The following is a 19,006-nucleotide window of genomic DNA, read 5'->3' on the forward strand; positions in this document are numbered from 1 at the left end:
CCAGGACAATAGCTGCCAGGTCATGCAATACTTCATTAAAATGCAAACTAATGGGTTCAGTTTTTAAGACACAAGCCCCTCTTGTACATTGAACTTGCCAAAATGGAGGCTTAAAGCCTAATTAGGGCTGTTCTGATGACAACAAATTCAATGGGCTTGTATTTATTTGTTCAGCCTACAAACAATGTGCTTGTAGGAGAAAGAAAAGGAGAAAAATGGTCTTGGTTGGCAAGAAAGTATGCTTCTCATTGGCACTGAAATTTTTAAATCTCCATTTAGGTTATTCTGGGAAGGTACCAAATGTTTTTTTTAGATGGGAAAAAAAAGGGCCTTTTTTTAGTGGGCCCTTTGCCAGAGTGATAAAAGATAATTGGTCAAAATGTTGCATAAAATTACCTAGGTAGCAGATTAATGTGGTTAAACATGTGGCTGATTGCCAGGCTAGAATAGAAATACAAATCCATGCGTACTAACAAACTGAAACAAGTTTTTAATACACTATAGAATATATCGTAAAAACTTAAAGCTCAAAACAGTTGTAATGAGAACTAAGATTGCAGCAGTCATAACAAGTTACATTGAGAACTAAGATAGCAATCATAACTAAGATTTAATCAGAACTAATATAGCGATCATTTGCTAGGTATTGACTTCAATCCTGCAAAAACACTAAATCCAGACAAATAAAGATACGTGTAGCATTAATAACATGTTTCACAATCATCATCAGTCCACAATGGAAATCTAAGCAGATATTCTTAATAAAAGCATCTTTCCAGTTTGAGTGCTACCTTTTTGTACCTACTGATAGGCATTGTGGTGGTGTTCTGTAGACATGCTGCCCTCAAATCAGCAAGACTTTCCAGATGTAAGTATAATGGTGGAAGAACTTCTGCTTGAAGGGACTTAGTTGATTCCTGTATGTCCATTTTTATCCAGGCTTTTGGCCATTGAGTACTTTGGCTCTCTCTTTAGGATGTAGCTGTGTTTCTTTTATGTTGAGATTGTTTTTATTGAACGTTTTATGATTGCTGCCTTGTTAACTGCTTTGGGGTCTTAGGATGAAGGGTGGTATAAAAAGATAAATATGGACAATTCTTTGGAGACATCACAGAAGATGAATTTACTGCAAGGTGATTTGGTGTAATTTTGTCTTCAGTTGTTCGAAAAAATAAGTGTGTGATAAGGCAGTTTCAACGTTGTATTTCAGAAATTGTACTCTGCTCTTTCCTTGCAAAAATCTACTGGTAAAGGTAGAGTGTGCCATCAAGTTGATTTCGACTCCTGGCACCCACAGAGCACTGTGGTTTGCTTCGGTAGAATACAGGAGGGGTTTACCTGTACAGGAGAACCTTGTTAATCGTGGCTCCATTTACCTCTGATTTCTGGAGTCCACATATATCCCAAAGTTGCTAATGATGATACTGTACCTTATTATTATTACAAGCAGTAATATCACCAGCAGCTTTGAGACCAACATTGATCAAAGCTTTGTAATGTATAAATAAAATTTTGGTTTTATATAAACATTACATATGTTTATATTTATATTATAAAGTTAATTCATTTGATCAAAGCAGAAGGCATGCACTTGAAATAACTTTATAAGCTATTTCAACTTAAAACTGATACTGTGCACTACTAGAGCCTTAAACAAGCTGGCAAACTTGACTAATAGAAAGTTGAACTAGTTGCCTGTTGTAGCCTTCAAATATTTATCATTCCTTTGTGAGTCAGTCAGATGTGCACTCTGCTACATATGGTTCACTAACTAGTTGGTCAAGCAGTATCTAGGACAGACACACAATACTTCTGGAAATCTCTTTATCACTTAGATTCTAATTGACAAGTAAGGGGAGGGTTTTGTCATGATTATTCTCTTCTGAATATGGAACTACTGTTAAGTACATTTTGTGAAATTGATTATTTGGACTTGAGAAGTGTGTATATGTGTGTTGGGGTATCCTTTCTGATTTACAAATACATGATATTCTTCCTAATATCAAATAATTATAATGCACACAATAAAGCAGTCTAAATCAACCATTCTAATCATATGGGGTTTTTTTTAGGATCTGTGTTTGTGGATATCCTCGACAACAAGTGAGAAAGTACAAAGGCATAAACAGCAGGATTCCCATTTCTTCTGAGTTCATGGTGCAAATGTTAACTGGGATTTATTTTGCTTTGTAAGTTCCATAAGTGTATGTATTGTACTATATGTTGCCTACCTAGAAATGTACTCTCATTTACCATATTGTGTTTAAGCTGTCTTGTATTATAGCCCTGTCCAGGGATAGATGCTTCTGCAAATAGTTGATTCTCAGCAGCTGGTAATAATGTTGGTCCCTCTAAAGCAGGGGTTCTCAACCTTGGGTCCCCAGATGTTGTTGGTCTTCAACTCCCATAATCCCCAACCAAAGGCCACTGGGGCTGGGGATTATGGGAGTTGAAGTCCAATAACATCTGGGGACCCAAGATTGAAAACCCCTGCTCTAAAGGATACCTCCTATTCTTAAATGCTCATCTTTTCACACACATTTCAAACCTTTCATATGTATTTCAGAAATAGTAAATCTCTCCACCCTTAGCCAATTCTTTGATCTAAAAAACAGGTGGGCTGCTAATGATTAAAAAAAATAGTTGTTAAAAACCACACACATAGCAAAACACCAACATGTGGAATGTCTTCTGAATGCCTTGGCTAGGTTCAGATGTATTGCTAAAAATAATTGAATTTATTTCAAATCATAGCTTGCTTTGGAGCACTGGTTAGAACAATCCAGGATTGTACAATTTGGATGGAATGATTAATCCTGGCCTGTTCTTAACCAGGAGCAGAATATTTCCAAGCCTTATGCATGAAACAAAGTGGGGAGTGTGTGCTCTGCAGCTCAGACTCCATACAATGCCAGGATCTAATCTTGGCTCCATGTTGCATCTGAACACTACAGTAACTTCCCTAAAGCCACCTAGTGAATTCATGGCCAAGCTGAAACTTGAGTCTGATGCATCTAGGTCCATAGCTTATTCTCTTAACAACTATGCCACACCATATGTGTATCTTTATTCTGCTGTGATTATATTCCATCTTTCTTGTATTTGTGTATATGGATTATATTTTGCGTCTTCAATTGCTACTTCTGTTGAATAGAAACTGAAGAACACTGAGAATGTACTACTGTGCGAGGCATGGATAGCAGAGGAGAACTGGTCTTGTGGTAGCAAGCATGAATTGTCCCCTTTGCTGAGCAGGATCTCCTGCTTTGCAATTGAATGGGAGACTACATGTGAGCACTAGAAGTTATTTCCCTTAGGGTATGGGGCCACTCTAGGAGGAGCATCTGCATGCTTGCCTGCAGAAGGTTCCAAGTTCTCTCCTTGGTGTTTACAGATAGGGCAGAGAGAGACACTCCTGCATGTAACGTTGGAGGAGCTGCTGCCAGTCTGTGTAGATAATGCTGAGCTAATGGACCAATGGTCTGACTCAGTATAAGGCAGCTTCCTTTGTTCCTATGACATAGAGGAAAAATTCTTTGCATGCTCCAGAACTTTAAAATAGAGATTTCTATAACTTGCTTCCAGTGTTCCCCCTAATTTTTATAATAGAGTGGAAAGAGTTCAGTCCTGGGTGGCAGAGTCAAGGCACTGTGCGGACATCACACACATACACTCTCTTTCTCTCTCTCTGGTGGGGGGGGGAGTGGCCAGGAGCCAGGACATAACTCAGTTGGGAACCAGGGAAGGAAGCTGCTGCATCCTCCCAACCCCGGTCTCTCTGGACTCTATCTGCCTGGGAGTTTCCGGGTGGGGGAGCCGCCTCCACCTGTCCTGTTTACTCCCATCCTCTTCAGGCTGCACCGTCCTGCAGCTGGAACTGGAGGAGGAGGTCTGGCTGTCGTAGGGGAGGAAGGAGGCAGTGGCGACCCGGCTGGGGAGAGGGGGAAAGTGTTGCAGTGTTTCCTGGCCGGGAAAGGGGGGAAATGGGGTGCCGGTCAGTTGGGTGGCAGTGGTGGGTGCAGCAGAGACTGCATGCCCGCCAGAAACTGCTGTGTAGAGGCCTGGAAGTTGGGGCATGCATGTGCACCTTAGAGGGAAGCCTGCTTGCTCTTGTGTTTGCAATTTTTACTGACCAGAACTTGTGTAATTTATTTTTTTGTATCTTTCAAAATATGTTAACTGTTTTTAATAATGCTTCTTAAATATTCACTTGATTACTTTTACAATAACGGGTTCACTCAAAATTAATCTAATTAATTAAATATGCCTATAATAACAGAATAGTCACTATTATCTAGACCCATTTCAAACTGGCTTTCAGGCAGGCTGTGGTCTGAGTTTGTCTTGGTCAACCTGATGGATGATTTCCAGTTGGATTTGACAGAGGGAGTGAGACTCTGTTGATCCCTTTGGATCTCTTGGCGGCTTTTGATACCATTGGCCATGGTGTACTATTGGGTTGCACTGTTATACAGTGGTTCCATCCCTATCTCCCTGGCAGATTCCAGATGGTGTTGCTTGGAGACTGTTGCTCTTCAAAGTGGGAGTTAATGTATGGAGTATCACAAGGCTCCATACTTTCTCCAATGCTCTTTAACATCTACATGAAACTGCTGGGGAGAGATCATCAGGATCTTTGGTGTAGGGTGTTATCAGTATGTGCATGACACCCAGATCTATTTCTCCATATCAGCTTCATCAGGTAATGACTTAATTTCCCCAAATGCCTGCATGGAAGTGGTAATGGGCTGGAGTAAGGATGATAAACTGAGGTTGAATCCAAATAAGATGGAGGTACTGACTGTGTGGGGTCAGAACTCAAGAGATGGTTTAGATCTGCCTGTTCTGGATGGGGTTACACTCCCTCAGAAAGAACAAATATGTAGCTTGGTAGTGCTCCTGGATTCAAAACTCTCTTTTCTCAGGTTGAGATGGCAGCCAAGGGTGCTTTTTATCAGCTTTGACTGATATATCAGTGTTGCCCATTTCTGGAAGTAAATAACCTTAAAACAGTGTTACATGTGCTGGTAACCTTAAGGCTTGACTGCTGTAATGCACTCTTAAGTGGGCTGCGTTTGTACATAGTCCGTAAGCTACAGTTGGTGTAGTGTGTGGCAGCCAGACTTGTTTCCAGGATAACCTGAAAAGACCATGTAACACTGATTTTAAAAACTGCACTGGTTGCCCATGTGTTTCTGAGTGAAATACAAAGTGCTGGTTATTAGCTATAAAGTCCTTAGTGGCTTGGGTCCAGGGTACTTGAGACAGTGCCTCCTTTGTCATGAACCCTGCCACCTACTAAGATCATTTGGGGAGGTCTGGTTACGGTTACCCCTGGCTCATTGAGTGGCTACTCAGGGCCAGGCCCTTGGGCTGCCCTGGGGCTCTGGAATGTACTCTCTGTCAAAATCAGAACTTCTCCATCTCTGGCTGTTGTTAAAAAGACACTTAAGATATACCTGATTGCTTGGGGTTTTTAATCAATTAATTTTAAATGGTCTGTTATATCAAACATAACATGTTTTGGTTATCATTTTATTCTGTTTTATATTTATGTATACCTCCTAGGGATGTATATGTTGGGCGGTATATAAATATAATAAATAAATAAAAATAAAAGAGATCTTGCAGTTAACAATCAAGTTTTTTAATTTTTTTATTCCCCAGTTATAATGGAGAATGGGACCTGGCACGTAAAGCGATGGATGATATTTTATACAGAGCACAACTGGAGTTATATCCAGAACCACTATTGGTAGGTGTCTTGTGTCCAGTTTGTCATCTGTAAATGAAATGAGTAGGAGTTAATTCAACAGAACATATTGGAAATGTTGACACCAATGTTGTCCCAGTCCGGTGATGCAACATAATGTTAGTGAGATGCAATTATTTTTTAAAACTGTGTCCAGAACATTATTTCTGAAGAGCGCTGGGAACAGCTTTCCTCTTCATGCTATGCAGTTGGTAGCGGTAACTGTACATATATAATAGAGGGAGAAGTGTAACTTAGCTCCAGGGGAAAGAGCCTGTTTGCTTCCTTTTTTTTTTAACTACAGCTGCTTCTTCCATATGCTGTAGATCACTGGACTGGCAAAACTGACTAGACTAAATTGCAGTCGGATTCTGGTGTAGTTTAGATCACTCATGGGGAAAACTTTATAACAAATTCCTGAATGACAACAAAGGTAGCCTTGCATAATTTTTCCTCAAAAAGGCTACATTTGTTTGTTCGTTGGTTTGTTTGATTTCTATACTGTCCTTCCAAAAATGGCTCAGAGCAGTTTACACAGAGAAATAATAAATAAATAAGATGGATGGATCCCTGTTCACAATCTAAAAAGAAACATAAGATAGACACGAGCAACAGACACTGGAGATACTGTACTGGGGGTGGATAGGGCCAGTTACTCGCCCCCTGCTAAATAGAGAATCACCACGTTAAAAGGTGCCTCTTTGCCAAGCTAGCGGGGGTTACATAAGCACTGATAACAATAAGCACCTATTTTATGCAAAACATTAAATGGTTGCAAAGCTGCTCCCAGAATGTGGGGGCAGGAAGGAAGAATATGTTGTCATGGGAACTGCCCAGAAGTCACCTGTGGAAGTTTCACCAAAATTAACGCACTTTAAATGCAGCAGTGCAGTTCATGCTGCATCCTGTAGAAGGCAAAACTAGCCCCCAGAAAGGTGTGTAAACTTGTAAAGTTAGTTTGACCAGAGGCCAAGATGGTTATGCACCACAGTGTACATATGTACTATGATAGTATACTATGCTAGCTCTACAATAGACACATCTCTGGGTAGTGTACAGAAGCCAGAGCTTCTGTGCAATCAGTTTGATTTGGTAGCTAAAGGACAGCCAGGAAGGACAGTATCAAATAGTCAAGTTCGAAAATGGCCTCTCACAATTCCTCTTAAAGCAAGTGTTCTTAATTTGAATTGTTTAGAAACCCTCTGAAGTAAAGCCATAATTCTAGCGATTAAAATGAAATAATTACCAATCTTGTGGTAGCAATATGTCCAACATTGATAAATGCCTTGATATACAAGTGTTACTTAATTTGAAAGCTGGTGTTAATGTTGAGAATCTCACTTTTGGGGTGCTTTTTTTTTTTAGGTTGCAAATGCAATAAAAGCTTCACTGCCTCAAGGTGCCATAAAATCAAATAAAGAAGGTACAAAATGCATTCAGGTTGAAATTACACCTACTGCATCTAGAATATCAAGAAATGCAGTGACCAGCATGTCTATTCGGGGACATCGATGGAAAAGGCATGGTAAGGAGTGCAGTTGTTTAAAATACCACTTATTAGACTTCAGTTACAAAGACTTAGTGACAAGTGGCAACTGTTATGTAGTTGAGCTATTCCACTTTCTTTTAATAGTAAGAAGATACTGTGATTTTCACTGTTGGTACTATGATTGTGAGGATCCTGTTCAGGGTCCTAGAAGAAAAGCTGTCCCACTAGGTGTCTGGATGATCCAGCTGCTTCTAGAATTGCCAGGGCCACTCAGACACCTAGAAGGACAGCGAAAGAAAAACACATCACTTTTAAAAATGAAGCCTCTGGAAGACAGAGACAGCCTATCTCCTGCCCCCACTCAATTACGAGTGAAGAGAAGGCGGCAAGGGAAGGGCTCTAACAGGTCACACAGCTGTGAATTAACATTTTAACATTGAAAGTATCACAGTGAGAAACTGAGGTAACTTTTCCCCAAACATGTCATATTTTCTAGTCTGTAGATGTACTCTCAGTCTATTCTTTCAGTTGAACTATATAGTCCATCCCTGGAGAAAACACATTGATATCAGTATCATTACAAATCAGTAATGATTTCTGACTGCTGCGTTGGAGCTGTATTAGGGCATTGCAGCTTGCAAGGGGTTAAAGCCTGATCCCTATAGGTGAGTGGTAGCAAATAAGGGGATCTGTTCGGATGAAGTTGAGCATATTAAAATGCTGCATACTAAAAGAATTCTAGTAGGTGTGCTTTTAAAAAAAAGAAAAAACAAGAAATATTTTTGGTTGCTATCAGAAACCAGTTGTTGCTTCTGACTTGTCTCTTCCTCCTTGGGAGAGATCAGTGAGAGAGCTTTGGAGTGCTGCCCAAATTCAGTTATTTGCAGGATTGCAGTCAAATGGCTTGGATTATAGGGTTGCTTCCTGCTGCTAATACAATTTTTTTAAATTTAATTGAAAAGATATTGATAGTCCAGAGAAATACTTGCACATTTCAGAAATGCTTGTTTAATGTTGCCTTCCTGCAGGAGTCATGCTTGATGATACAGGTGCTGAAATTCACGAGTCAATGGTTAGGACAAGTGTTTGCTGCAGCAGATAACAGGCGAGAGGCTTGATAGTATTAGTAAAACAGCTGACTTCAGTAAAGATGAAAAGTGTCTTTGTTATGAAGAAGGATAATTTGCCAGGTATGCGAGTATTGTCACAGATGGAAGTAGGCCATAAACTTACAGTTCAGGAAGGAGATGCTACAATTTAATGGAGAGGAAGCTAGCAGTTGGGCATTTGAGGGACCGTTTTGTAATTACTGTGTGAGTAAAAATAAAGTGGGTGAAGATATTGAGGCGGGGTGGTGTGGGAAGTCTGAACAGTGAGCTGTTCATCACAAACTGATTGGAAGTAGGGATATTTCATTATGGATCGGGGTTGTCATCTATGCCTTCCCCTTATTTCCCTTGTTTTACTACCTACTGTATGACTTTGGTGTCAACCAGTATGCATACTGGTGGAATCCAACTGGTCTCACTACCCTGCTACCCCAACTTATTGAATCTGACCAGAGAGAACATGATCCCTGTAACTGGAGTGTGACCTCTTTACGCAGCAGTGGGACAATATTTCTCACTGAAACCTGCACTCCATAGATAGTACCTGCACTGTGGGTGTGGACACTTATATCCTTGAATGCCTGGAATATTAATATCTTGGGAAGCATTCTGGATTTTTAAAAAGGAGATGTCCCATAGAATGTAGGTCCAGATGCTTCTCCTTTTAAAAATATGCTGATGTATTTTCACTTGACCAAGGACAGTGATCTTAGCTGGTCAGTCATGAGGTTAATATGATAGCCATTTTAGAGTTTGACAGAAGCTCTGAGAGGTCTTGGTTTTCCATCCAAAATACTGTACAGTGGCAGGATTTGGGGTGAATTTCTGTTTTATAGATCAAGATCACAAGTTACAGGTGAGCAACCTGTTTTTCCTTAAAGCTCTTGCTGACGTTTCTCCTATGAACTGATTCTATTCTCTAAGTCATACACTTTCTGCTTAGTCTTCATAAGACCTTATCGGACAACTTTTTATGTTCAGTCTATTGTAGTAGCCATAGTAGAAAAATACCCTGCAGCCCTTCTGATGGTGCTGGTAACATGATATTGTTGTTTGAATCCTTAGAGTTAAGATTTGAATTCAGAATGAGCTCCAAAGTGCTTCAGTGAAATACAACTTAACTTTTTTCTTTCTTTAAATGTGCAGTGGTCAGATTTGTCTGATTTTATAAAACAGACTACTGAATGCTGTCACAAAACCTCAAAGATGAATGAGTTGGTTTACCGTTTGATTTGCAGGGTACTTATGAAAATACACTTAATGATCCAGCTGTGTCTAATGTTGCTTGTCTGTCCTCCCTCCTGCCTGAAGTGTAAAATGATTTGATGGTGATTCTATACTTGTGATCGGTTTGCATTTTCATTTTGGACAGAGCATCCCACTTTGTTCGAAAGCTCATGCCCTTCTTATGACCTTTAGTGAGTTGATTTTTGTTCAAATACTGGTCTATCTCCACTGGTTAATGAAGAGTATTTTGCTATTCATCTTTTCCAGTTCTTATCACCTGTTCAATTGTGTGCATATTTAATTTGTTGCTTTTCTTCTAAACATGCTTGACCTCTGGCATATCATTTTTAAAGTCAGTTTTGCGTTGAGTTGATGTAAATGAGAACAGAAGAACTTTCAAAATGCGCAAGACGACAAATGCACATCATGTGCACATGAAAGTTCTTTATAATTTGAGCAATTGTGTTGCCAATCTTTCTCTTGCTGGTTCTTGCTAAATTTGCTGGTCTTCAGGTTTACATCAGCTTGGATGCTCATACACCACAAAGACCAACAGCACAAAAACCTTGTAATACTTGGCTAATTTTGAAAATCTGTGGAGACTTATGAAGCTTGACCTGAGTGTTAGACTAGGACCAGGGAGACCCGAGTTCAAATCCCCATTCAGCCATGATACTAGCTGGGTGACTCTGGGCCAGTCACTTCTCTCTCAGCCTAACCTACTTCACAGGGTTGTTGTGAGGAGGAGAAACTCAAGTATGTAGTACACCGCTCTGGGCTCCTTGGAGGAAGAGCGGGATATAAATGTAGTAGTAGTAGTAGTAAAAGATGGGACCTTTAGGAGAAAATGCACTATGACTTGCACTACGACTTGCCTTCTTAGAAGAACTTTACCTAATAGGAATAATACAAACTATGAGCACAGTTGATTTCCCTTAGTGTGGGCAGTGTGCTTGGCGGGAGGGAGCCTCATGGAGCTCAACAGGACTCCATTACTTCTTTCTTTCCCCCTTGGCATACGTGCGGGCAGCGCACCAAGATGGCCCAGGGAGTGGGAAGACTATGCACAGCTTGCATTCTCTGGAACAGTCACTGAATATGTGTGAGTTGCATACACAGGGGCCTTTTGAGCCCTATGGGGATCCCTTCAGATAGAGAAGGATAATCTATGTTGCCCCAATAAAAATAACAATCACATCTGCCTAGGTTCAGAAACATTCAAATTCCATAACTAATAGAAAGTGATTTTTCTGTTAAAGCTCTAAGTATCATGGAAAAAGGTCTCCATATTAAGCATAAATCTGACTTTGTATAGCATAACACTAATGCAGAAATGCTGACTATTGTTCGAGTGACTTGTTTTCGCTATAGCATTGTACTACCTACAAGGAGAATATTTCTTATGCTGTTGGTCTTTTGAAGGTATCTTCAATAAAATGGATGTTTTGTGTTGGAGTGTAGTACTGTGACATATTTGGGGTTTAGTTTAAATGCTTAGAATTTTGTGTTCAAGTACCCTCTGGTATTTGAGGGCAGCAGAGAGTCTTTACTCCTAGAGATTAATGTATCCTACTAATGTTTCTAAATATCATTAATGCAAAGCTGATAAACAAAAACATCTGATTTCATAACATTCAGCCTTGTTTTGTCAGATTTGTCTTTTATTTTTGTCTCCATATTTTTGTTTCAGCCACCTTTTTGTTTTTTGTTTTTCTTATCCATCTTTAATTCTAGAACAACCAGATAATGCTAATGACACTTCTGATTCGGGCAACTTTGTCATACCCGAGATTAGTGTCACAAATGTGGCTGGAGAGAGAACCGGGAATGGGGAAAAAAGCAGAGCACCAGCAGAGAGTGATGCTCAGCATATGCAGGGTGTACATGAAACTCCTACAGATCCTAGAGTTGACAGCAAAGGCATGCCAGAGATCAGGAGGCAAAAATCTGTAAGAAAAATTATGGAGGATGGAATAAGCTCACCTGGCAGAGTGCAGTTTTAGCAGAGCACTTTGTAGCTACACTCAAAGGTATCGATTGAAAGGGTCACTGCTGCATGTTTGGAGGATTGCAGTATACAAGAAGTATATTTTGCATGTTACCTTTTCGTAAAATACAACTGCATGCTTTGCACATAGAACTTAGAAAGGGTCATTGTGCTGAATAAATTGAGAGCATGCCTGTAGCAAGTCAGTTTGTTTTACTTTGGGAAACCACACTGAGAGACTTCACATTGGCAGACGGTACTAACTTTCTGGCCTTCAACTTGGGCTGACCTTGAGCATGTTTTAGCTATATCAATCTGCTTAAGGGAAATTTTGCTTTCAAATTTTACATCATCAATGTAAACTTGTTTTATTCTTTTTCCATTTTATCATTTATGATCTTTGCAGTCCTTGAGCGCATATACTCCAGTGTGTTAGGTTTCCGGCCTTGCCTTATCACTAAACATAATCTACTGCAGAATGTGACCTTTCAGTCCTTGGAAAAAATAAATATGGTTGGGTTTGCTAAAAATGTGAGAGCCTGCAGGTGATGCCATATTGGATATTATGGTGTCCTGATTATCTAGCTCCATGATTGATTTGCTATGCAGATACTATGTAGATGCTAGGGTGTGCATGGACCTTTTCCTTTTCTTTTCTGGTAGTTCAGTCCAAATTTGGACCGAACCAGTTTGGTCAAACTAGCCCTTTTGACCGAACCAGTTCAAATTGGTTTGCCAGTTTGAGCCAGCTTGATTAGGGTGACGACTGAAGGGTGGTAGTTGGCACCGCTTACCTGGAAGCTGCCAGGAGCAGCAGCGCTCCTGCCAGAAGTCTGTGTATGGCAGTGGCACAGGGTTAGTGCTGCTGCCATGCATGGGCTGCTGATGGGAGCACCACTGCTCCAGGAAGCTGGCTGCTTAACTGGTGCTGGCTATCTGGAAGCTGCCTGGAATAGCGGCACTCCTGCCAGCAATCTACACGTGGCTGTGCAGTGGTGCAGCTCCGGCACAGAGGCCTGGTTAAGTGCTGGAACTGCGTCACCGCCATGCGTGGGCTGCTGGTGGACTCACCGCTGCTCAGCTCCGGTACAGCCAGTAAGAAGTGACCATCTCCTTGACTTTTAAAGATCTCTCACCACCCTAACCAAGCCCAGCTTGAACTGGTCCACTGCAAACCGGCTTCAACTTAATCACAGACCGGCCCCCTTGTACATGATCAAGCCGCTTGTGCGGATTGGTTTGCCTCAAACCATCCATGCACACCCCAGTAGATGCCTTTGCACATACTTGGGTTAATACCTTTTTTCTAGCTTTCTCTAATGTTTTTAACAACTTTCTGATCTTTTGCATGAATAACAATTTTTTTGATGAAAAATCACTACAAATTGAGATTATTGGCATGCTTCTTGATTTAGTAAACTCACTTTGCTGCTTGTACAGTATAATTTATATTTTATCTCCAATCTGATACCATAGGTAAGTTCACTATCTGCTCTGTATTCCTTTGCTTTGTGCTGGGAAATGCCAGAATCTAGCAGCATATAATCAAATCAGTTGTAAAACTTAACAAAAGTTAATATATTAACCACCTTTTTTCCTTTGTGCAGGTAACGAACTAGGAATTCCAGAAGATGAACTGATAGAAGTATCTGAAGTTGACGAAGGTTTTTACTCTAGGGCTACTCCTACAATAAATCACTCTGCTTTATCAAACAGCAGCAGTGCCAGTAACAAGATTCTTCTAGGCAAGATTCAGCGACGATCTGGAGGAAGTAAAGCTGGGGGGAAAGAAAAAGAAGCTATTGGAGAATCCTACAAAGAGCACTTGTCTCGTAAGCAAAACCAGAGAGCGATGAGTGAGAACTTGGAGCTTCTGTCTTTAAAGAGATTGACCCTGACTAGCAGTCAGTCCCTGCCTAAGCCAGGCAGTCACAGTTTGGCTAGAACTAGTACTACTCTTTTTAGTAAATCCTTTGAGCAAGTCAGTGGTGGTGTGATCCCAAATAATCACAGTGGCACAGAAACAAACAGGTTTTCAGTGTGCAGCCTGCAAGAGGATAACTTGATTTTTGAAGCTGAAAGAATAGAACTTCCTGTTTCAAACAAACAGCCAAATCAGCAGCGGCCACCTACCATCAGCATTACACTGTCAGCAGATTAACTGATGAATTTGTTTGTATAGAAGAGCATCCATTGATGATAATACCATACATTATGCTCCCTGATATCCCTTTTCTAAACATTTCTTTTGAGCTGTCCTGGAAAATGTCCTTTGTTTGAAAGTAGTGTCTAAACTGAAAGTTTAAAGGAGTTCAGTAAGTTTAATGAGATTACTTGTTGGTCTTTTATATTGCGACTTCCCCCTGCATACTCTGACAGTACTAACTGCTATCACAAACTTTGAAAATTTTGTCGAGTTAAGTTTACCATTTTGTATGTTGGGTGTCGTGTAAGATGCACTAGTCCTGGTTGTATATAAATTTTGTAAGTATTCTGCAGTAATGCTGTTACTGTAATACAGGAGTCTATAGGACTCCTAACTCTGGAAATGAAATTGGTAACAATACTGCAGCTAGACTCCTGTTGGTCAATCATTATAATAGACCAGTGCCAGAGGAAATCTTTCTTCTGGGATGTCCTTTCTTTACAGACTTGAGCTGTCTGTTTTGAAAAACCTTGTTATGAGTGGTCATGTTCTAGAACATGTGTCAGCTCCTCACACACAGCTAGCACCTTCCTTTTGTTTCTTCCTTTGGCCCCACTGAATTAAGAGCTGTTCTTATACCCAATGTTTTTAAAAGCACTTTGTTGTTCTGCTCAAGATAAGTACTTGTGTTGAAAAAACAACCCCCGTTGTGTGCACACAGTTGTACATGGGTTTGTTGAGTAGAAGCCACTGTGTGCAGTTTTGAAACTCACCATGTTCTTTGCTACCCACTTTCAGGTATAAAAGTTTGGCTTCTGTAGTCATCTGCAACCAACACTTTTCAAAATGTAGTGTCCAAATTTAATCTGTGAAGGAAGATATGAAGGCTCTGTCTTCTTTTGGCTCATCAGCCCTATGCTAGGATTCAAAACATACATACATACATACACACACACACACACACTCTCTCTCTCTGAGAGATTAAGATTACATTAGCCCACCCTGACGTCTTACCTGACATTCTGCCTCAGTTTCACATGTACAGAGGCTTGCTTACTTGGAGTCCAATAAATGTGGGCCTGACATACCTCTGTTGTGGTAGTCCACAGATCAGGCCCATGTATTTTAGACTCTGTATGTGAAGGTCCCTATGTCAACCTGAAATCCAGTTTACAAGTGTTGGGTTGGGGTAGTTCAATTCTGATCTTCTATCTCATGTATGTTTCATACATCAGCATAGGGCTATTGATAATATAATTTCAATTTTACAGAAAAGGTCAGTTCACAATTACAAGGAGGCAGGTTTTCTTTGCTGCTTCTGAGGCCACAAACCAGCACAATGAGCTGCGCTGGCTTTCTGTTGCGTTGCTAGGCATGTACAGAGTCATGCAACTTGAAGGAATTAGTAACTAGGCTATTATGCTTAATATGGAATTAGATGTGCTGTTTTTTATCTGTGCTAATGTGTTTTTTCCTTGGGCTAAATTGATTTTTATTTTTTTTTGTCGGCAAAAAGTGGTAAATCTTCAAATCTAAAAACTTGTCTGTTTGTTGCAGGTGCAGTAACATTAAAACCGACAAATTGACGTTGTTCAAGTTCACAATAATTCCATAGACTTAGATCTTATTGAATAAGCAAGTACTTATTGTGGAAGCCGGAGGATGTTTTCTGATTCGCTCCCCAAGATCTAGCTCTAGCCTTTTTAGACATTTTCTAGACATTTTGGGGGCCTCCAAAATGTGGATGTTGGAGGCTTGGATTGGAAGAAATTGGCAATACATCCTAGTGTGAGCATAATTTATTCCTTTTGTGAGATCTTTGGATCCAAGACAGTCTTCCAATGGAGCAGTGGCTTTACCTACTTCCTCCTCCTCTTTCCACCCCTAAGCTGGTTTTGATGTTTGCGTGTGTGTGTGTTTGTGTGTGCGCACGCACGCACACACACTGGCATTCTCTTGAAGTTGTGTAATTGCAAAGAGGTGTATAGTTGGTAATCTTGTGTTTCATTGGTTGAAATTTTAAAGTCACAGGCAGCTGAAACTTTGTGAATGTAAGGGCTGTATATCAAGTTAACTCCCATACACTATCTAATGAGAAATTCTACCTACATTCAAAGGATCCCCTTGTCTGAATTTCCAGATATTGAAGTTTCTAACCAAAAGTAGCATCCTTTTTCTAACTGTTTTTGTATGAAATAGAGGTTTCTGGAAAAATTGAAACTGCAATGGATGGGGCCTAAATTCTGAAGTAGGATTGTTTTAATCTGCTGAAATCACTGTTGTATTTGTAACAGTATTAATGAGCTTTATCTTTAACAAGCTAAAGCATTTACAGTTTTCTATGTATTTAGATATTTTACTGGCTTTTTAAAAACTTTGTTATAGGTAGAAGAGAGTAACTTTTATACAGGAATATACAGCCATTATAACTGAAAGCTATTAAACTTCTTCCTGAAGCTACTTAAAATGCCATAACACAAAAAATAAGGGGGAAGGATTCAGACTAACCTTATACTCCTGGAAACACATTCTGCTTACTCAAGGGGAGAGAAGAGATATTTTTAATTAACCCCCCCTTCCCTCTATTGCCCCAATGCCCCCCTCAATATGTCATTGAGGGTTGGGGGATCCTTGTGGAAATATTTTCAGGGAGCAGCAGAGGGAAGGGCATCGATAATTGAAAATTGCCCTCTCTTCCTCCCCACTCCCATCTTGCAGAAGCAGAATTTACTTTTGTAAGTGCAAGCTTAGCCTGATCCTGCCCGTGGTTTTTAAATATGTTTACAGTGCTGTAGTTTTAAGTGCTAGGTGATATCTTTTGTTTTGTTAAAACCAATATGCTCTCTTTTGCACATTAAAGTAATCTTGTTCTAGAACTTCTCCATGTGCTGCAACAAATGTGAGAACAACATGTATCTCAAGTTTCCAACCAGGCTTGTTGCTTTTGAAGTAATTCTGCAATAGGATGCATGACAGTTCTCATGTTTACGCATGCATGTTTCCTGAGGGAACTTTCTGCACATGTACAATTAATTTGTGTTTATGTATATGCCTAAAACAGAAACTGGAGTCGAAAACCACAAACTCTGCATCAGTACAAAAGCAAAGGCAGACAGTTCCAGTGCATTTTGATAAACAGTTCATCAGGGAATACATTTGAGTAGTCTCTAAAAGTGGCCTACATTTTCTTACGATGTCATTTGTACAGGCCTACGCACATGGAATAATTTGGTTTACTATACAGTTTTCATAGATGTGAATTTCACCATCTATGAACTCCAATTAATTTAGGGAAATTTGGATATTCTCTTTGAGCTTTGTACCAGCTTGCTCAAAATGTCTTCTAAGCTTTTGAGCCTAGAAATGTTTCTATATGAGAGTTTTGGGACCTTAGTATTGTGGAGCTGGATGTGTGCTTACTAAGTTTTCCAGGCATGTAGCAGTTTCCATTCTGAAAAAGCATTGTGGTGCTCATTCTGTTTGAAGCTTCACAAATTTTAATTCTGACTTTTTAGTGAGGTTGTATAATCTCAGCTCTGGGATTTAACAGCAAACTTTGATTGTTAGTAATGAATTATGCTTTATTTGTCAATATTTAAAAGTATTAAAACTGAGTGGGTGCAATTGGAAACTTAACTTTAAAGAAGGTTGGAACATAGTATTTTGAGGAATGAAAAGACTATGAAAAGTGGTTGGGTGAACCTTGTTTTCTATTAAATTCAAATTGATAACCTTTTGTTCCTTATTTGCAACAGTAGCTGGTTCATTTAGTGACTCACCATTTGTGCAGTCCAGTTGAAGTAAGTGGAACTAACCTGTGTAGGTGTTCAGTGAGTCATGTTCTTTAGAGAAATAAGATAAATATAATTGGAATGTATGTGTTCGACTTTGCTGTGACAACAAAATTGATTTTTAAGAAGAAATGAACATTTAATGAAAATATCTGGAGACCATAACTTTTGGAAGAATACTGTGTACCTATTATTTTTTAGCAGTCTTTGAGAACTACGCCCTTTTGATCAATACTAGAGATTTATGAATGTATATTTTTGTGATGGAGACAATTTGCTTTTCCATGTTTTGGTTTTTTTAAAAGCCAGTTCTTTGTACAAATCACTACTTCAGCCTTTTGTATTTGCATAGCTCCGTTTCTAAACTTCAAAAATTAAAACAAACTAGATGTATATTTTGAATAACTTAACACCAGTTGCTACATTTTTCCTTAACAATATGAGAGTTTAAATGTGTGCCACATTCTCTTTGGTATTGTGGTTTGTGAATAACTAAATGCTTGTTTTGTAGAGTTTAATAAACTTCCTACCTAGAATTCACATTCCTAAAGTTAGGAGTCTGCATTGTTTGACTAGTTTTTTGTAGCCATTGGAACCAGAGTGGAATCTTGGTTACGGAGCTATGTACATCATGGATACTAAAGTGTATATTGGAATTCTGTTTCTTCTTGCTGGCTGGATGTGAAGTTGTAGATTGGGAGGATTTATATTACTTAATATTTGGTTGTCTTTTTTACATAACCAGGACTTTAGGCCACACTAAGGCCTTGTGACAAATACCATTCTTCAAGCCATACCTCTTCAGTACTTCATCGAGAGATTTCTGTACTTCTAGTATGGCAATGCGTACAAACAAACCTATGAAGAAAATACAAACTTCAGTATTCTAATACTGGGTCAGATTTCTGTAATCGCTTTTCAACAGTGTAGGAACACTGTTAATAATGTTCATCATACTGCCTTCCCCTGCTACCTCTCAATGATGCATCTTTATTTTGCCTTTCAAAGGTAATGTACTGTGCAGATCACCTTCTTGTATTCAATTTTTTATTTCCAATTCTGATGGCGCATAGGAGGCAAGGATCCCTGAAAGCTTCTAGCATAATAAAAAAAAAATAAACATGCACACTACTCCTGTTTTCTTTTGGTAGTCCATCCATGGTAAACTGTACCTTGGTGTATTCAGTGGTATTAAATATTTTAATTTGCCAGTACTGTCATGCTAATTTGTCCCTGAATCTTGGAGTGGGAAGTGTAGTATAAACATCTGAAAGACATATTACCATATGGTACAACCTAATGTGTAAGGCACTTAGCACTGGAATCATATGTAGATTGCCATGATTGATTGTACCTTAATTCCATTACTATAAAACAGAAGGATCAGTGTTATAATTGATGCAAAATAACGTTTCCTACCTTATACAGGGAAATAGGGTAACTTGTTGTAGGTCAACAACAAAAACATTTCATGCTGTGATGATGATTGTTTTATGTGGTCAAGT

General features: G+C 39.5%; 1 protein-coding gene across 7 annotated transcripts in view; it reads left to right on the forward strand.

Annotated features, from left to right (window-relative positions):
* HYCC1 (hyccin PI4KA lipid kinase complex subunit 1) overlaps nt 1–18,715 on the forward strand; it is a 36,926-nt gene extending 18,211 nt beyond the window's left edge. Inside the window, exons 8-12 of one of the 7 annotated variants that reach the window (XR_008309919.1) lie at nt 2,073–2,189; nt 5,668–5,755; nt 7,118–7,277; nt 13,172–13,879; nt 15,268–18,625. Coding sequence is in view for 4 of the 7 variants with exons in the window: in XM_053262149.1 (XP_053118124.1) it covers nt 2,073–2,189; nt 5,668–5,755; nt 7,118–7,277; nt 13,172–13,725 (919 nt within the window). In the remaining 3 variants the exon portion in view is untranslated. Of the gene's footprint in view, nt 1–2,072; nt 2,190–5,667; nt 5,756–7,117; nt 7,278–8,269; nt 8,432–11,311; nt 11,608–13,171 lie in introns of those variants that run through there. The other 6 variants (XR_008309920.1, XR_008309921.1, XM_053262152.1 and 3 more) reach the window with 6 other exon arrangements.
* Nucleotides 18,716–19,006: the final 291 nt, after the last annotated feature.

This window comes from Hemicordylus capensis, chromosome 6 (assembly GCF_027244095.1).
Source record: "Hemicordylus capensis ecotype Gifberg chromosome 6, rHemCap1.1.pri, whole genome shotgun sequence".
Classification (NCBI taxonomy): Eukaryota; Metazoa; Chordata; class Lepidosauria; order Squamata; family Cordylidae; genus Hemicordylus; species Hemicordylus capensis.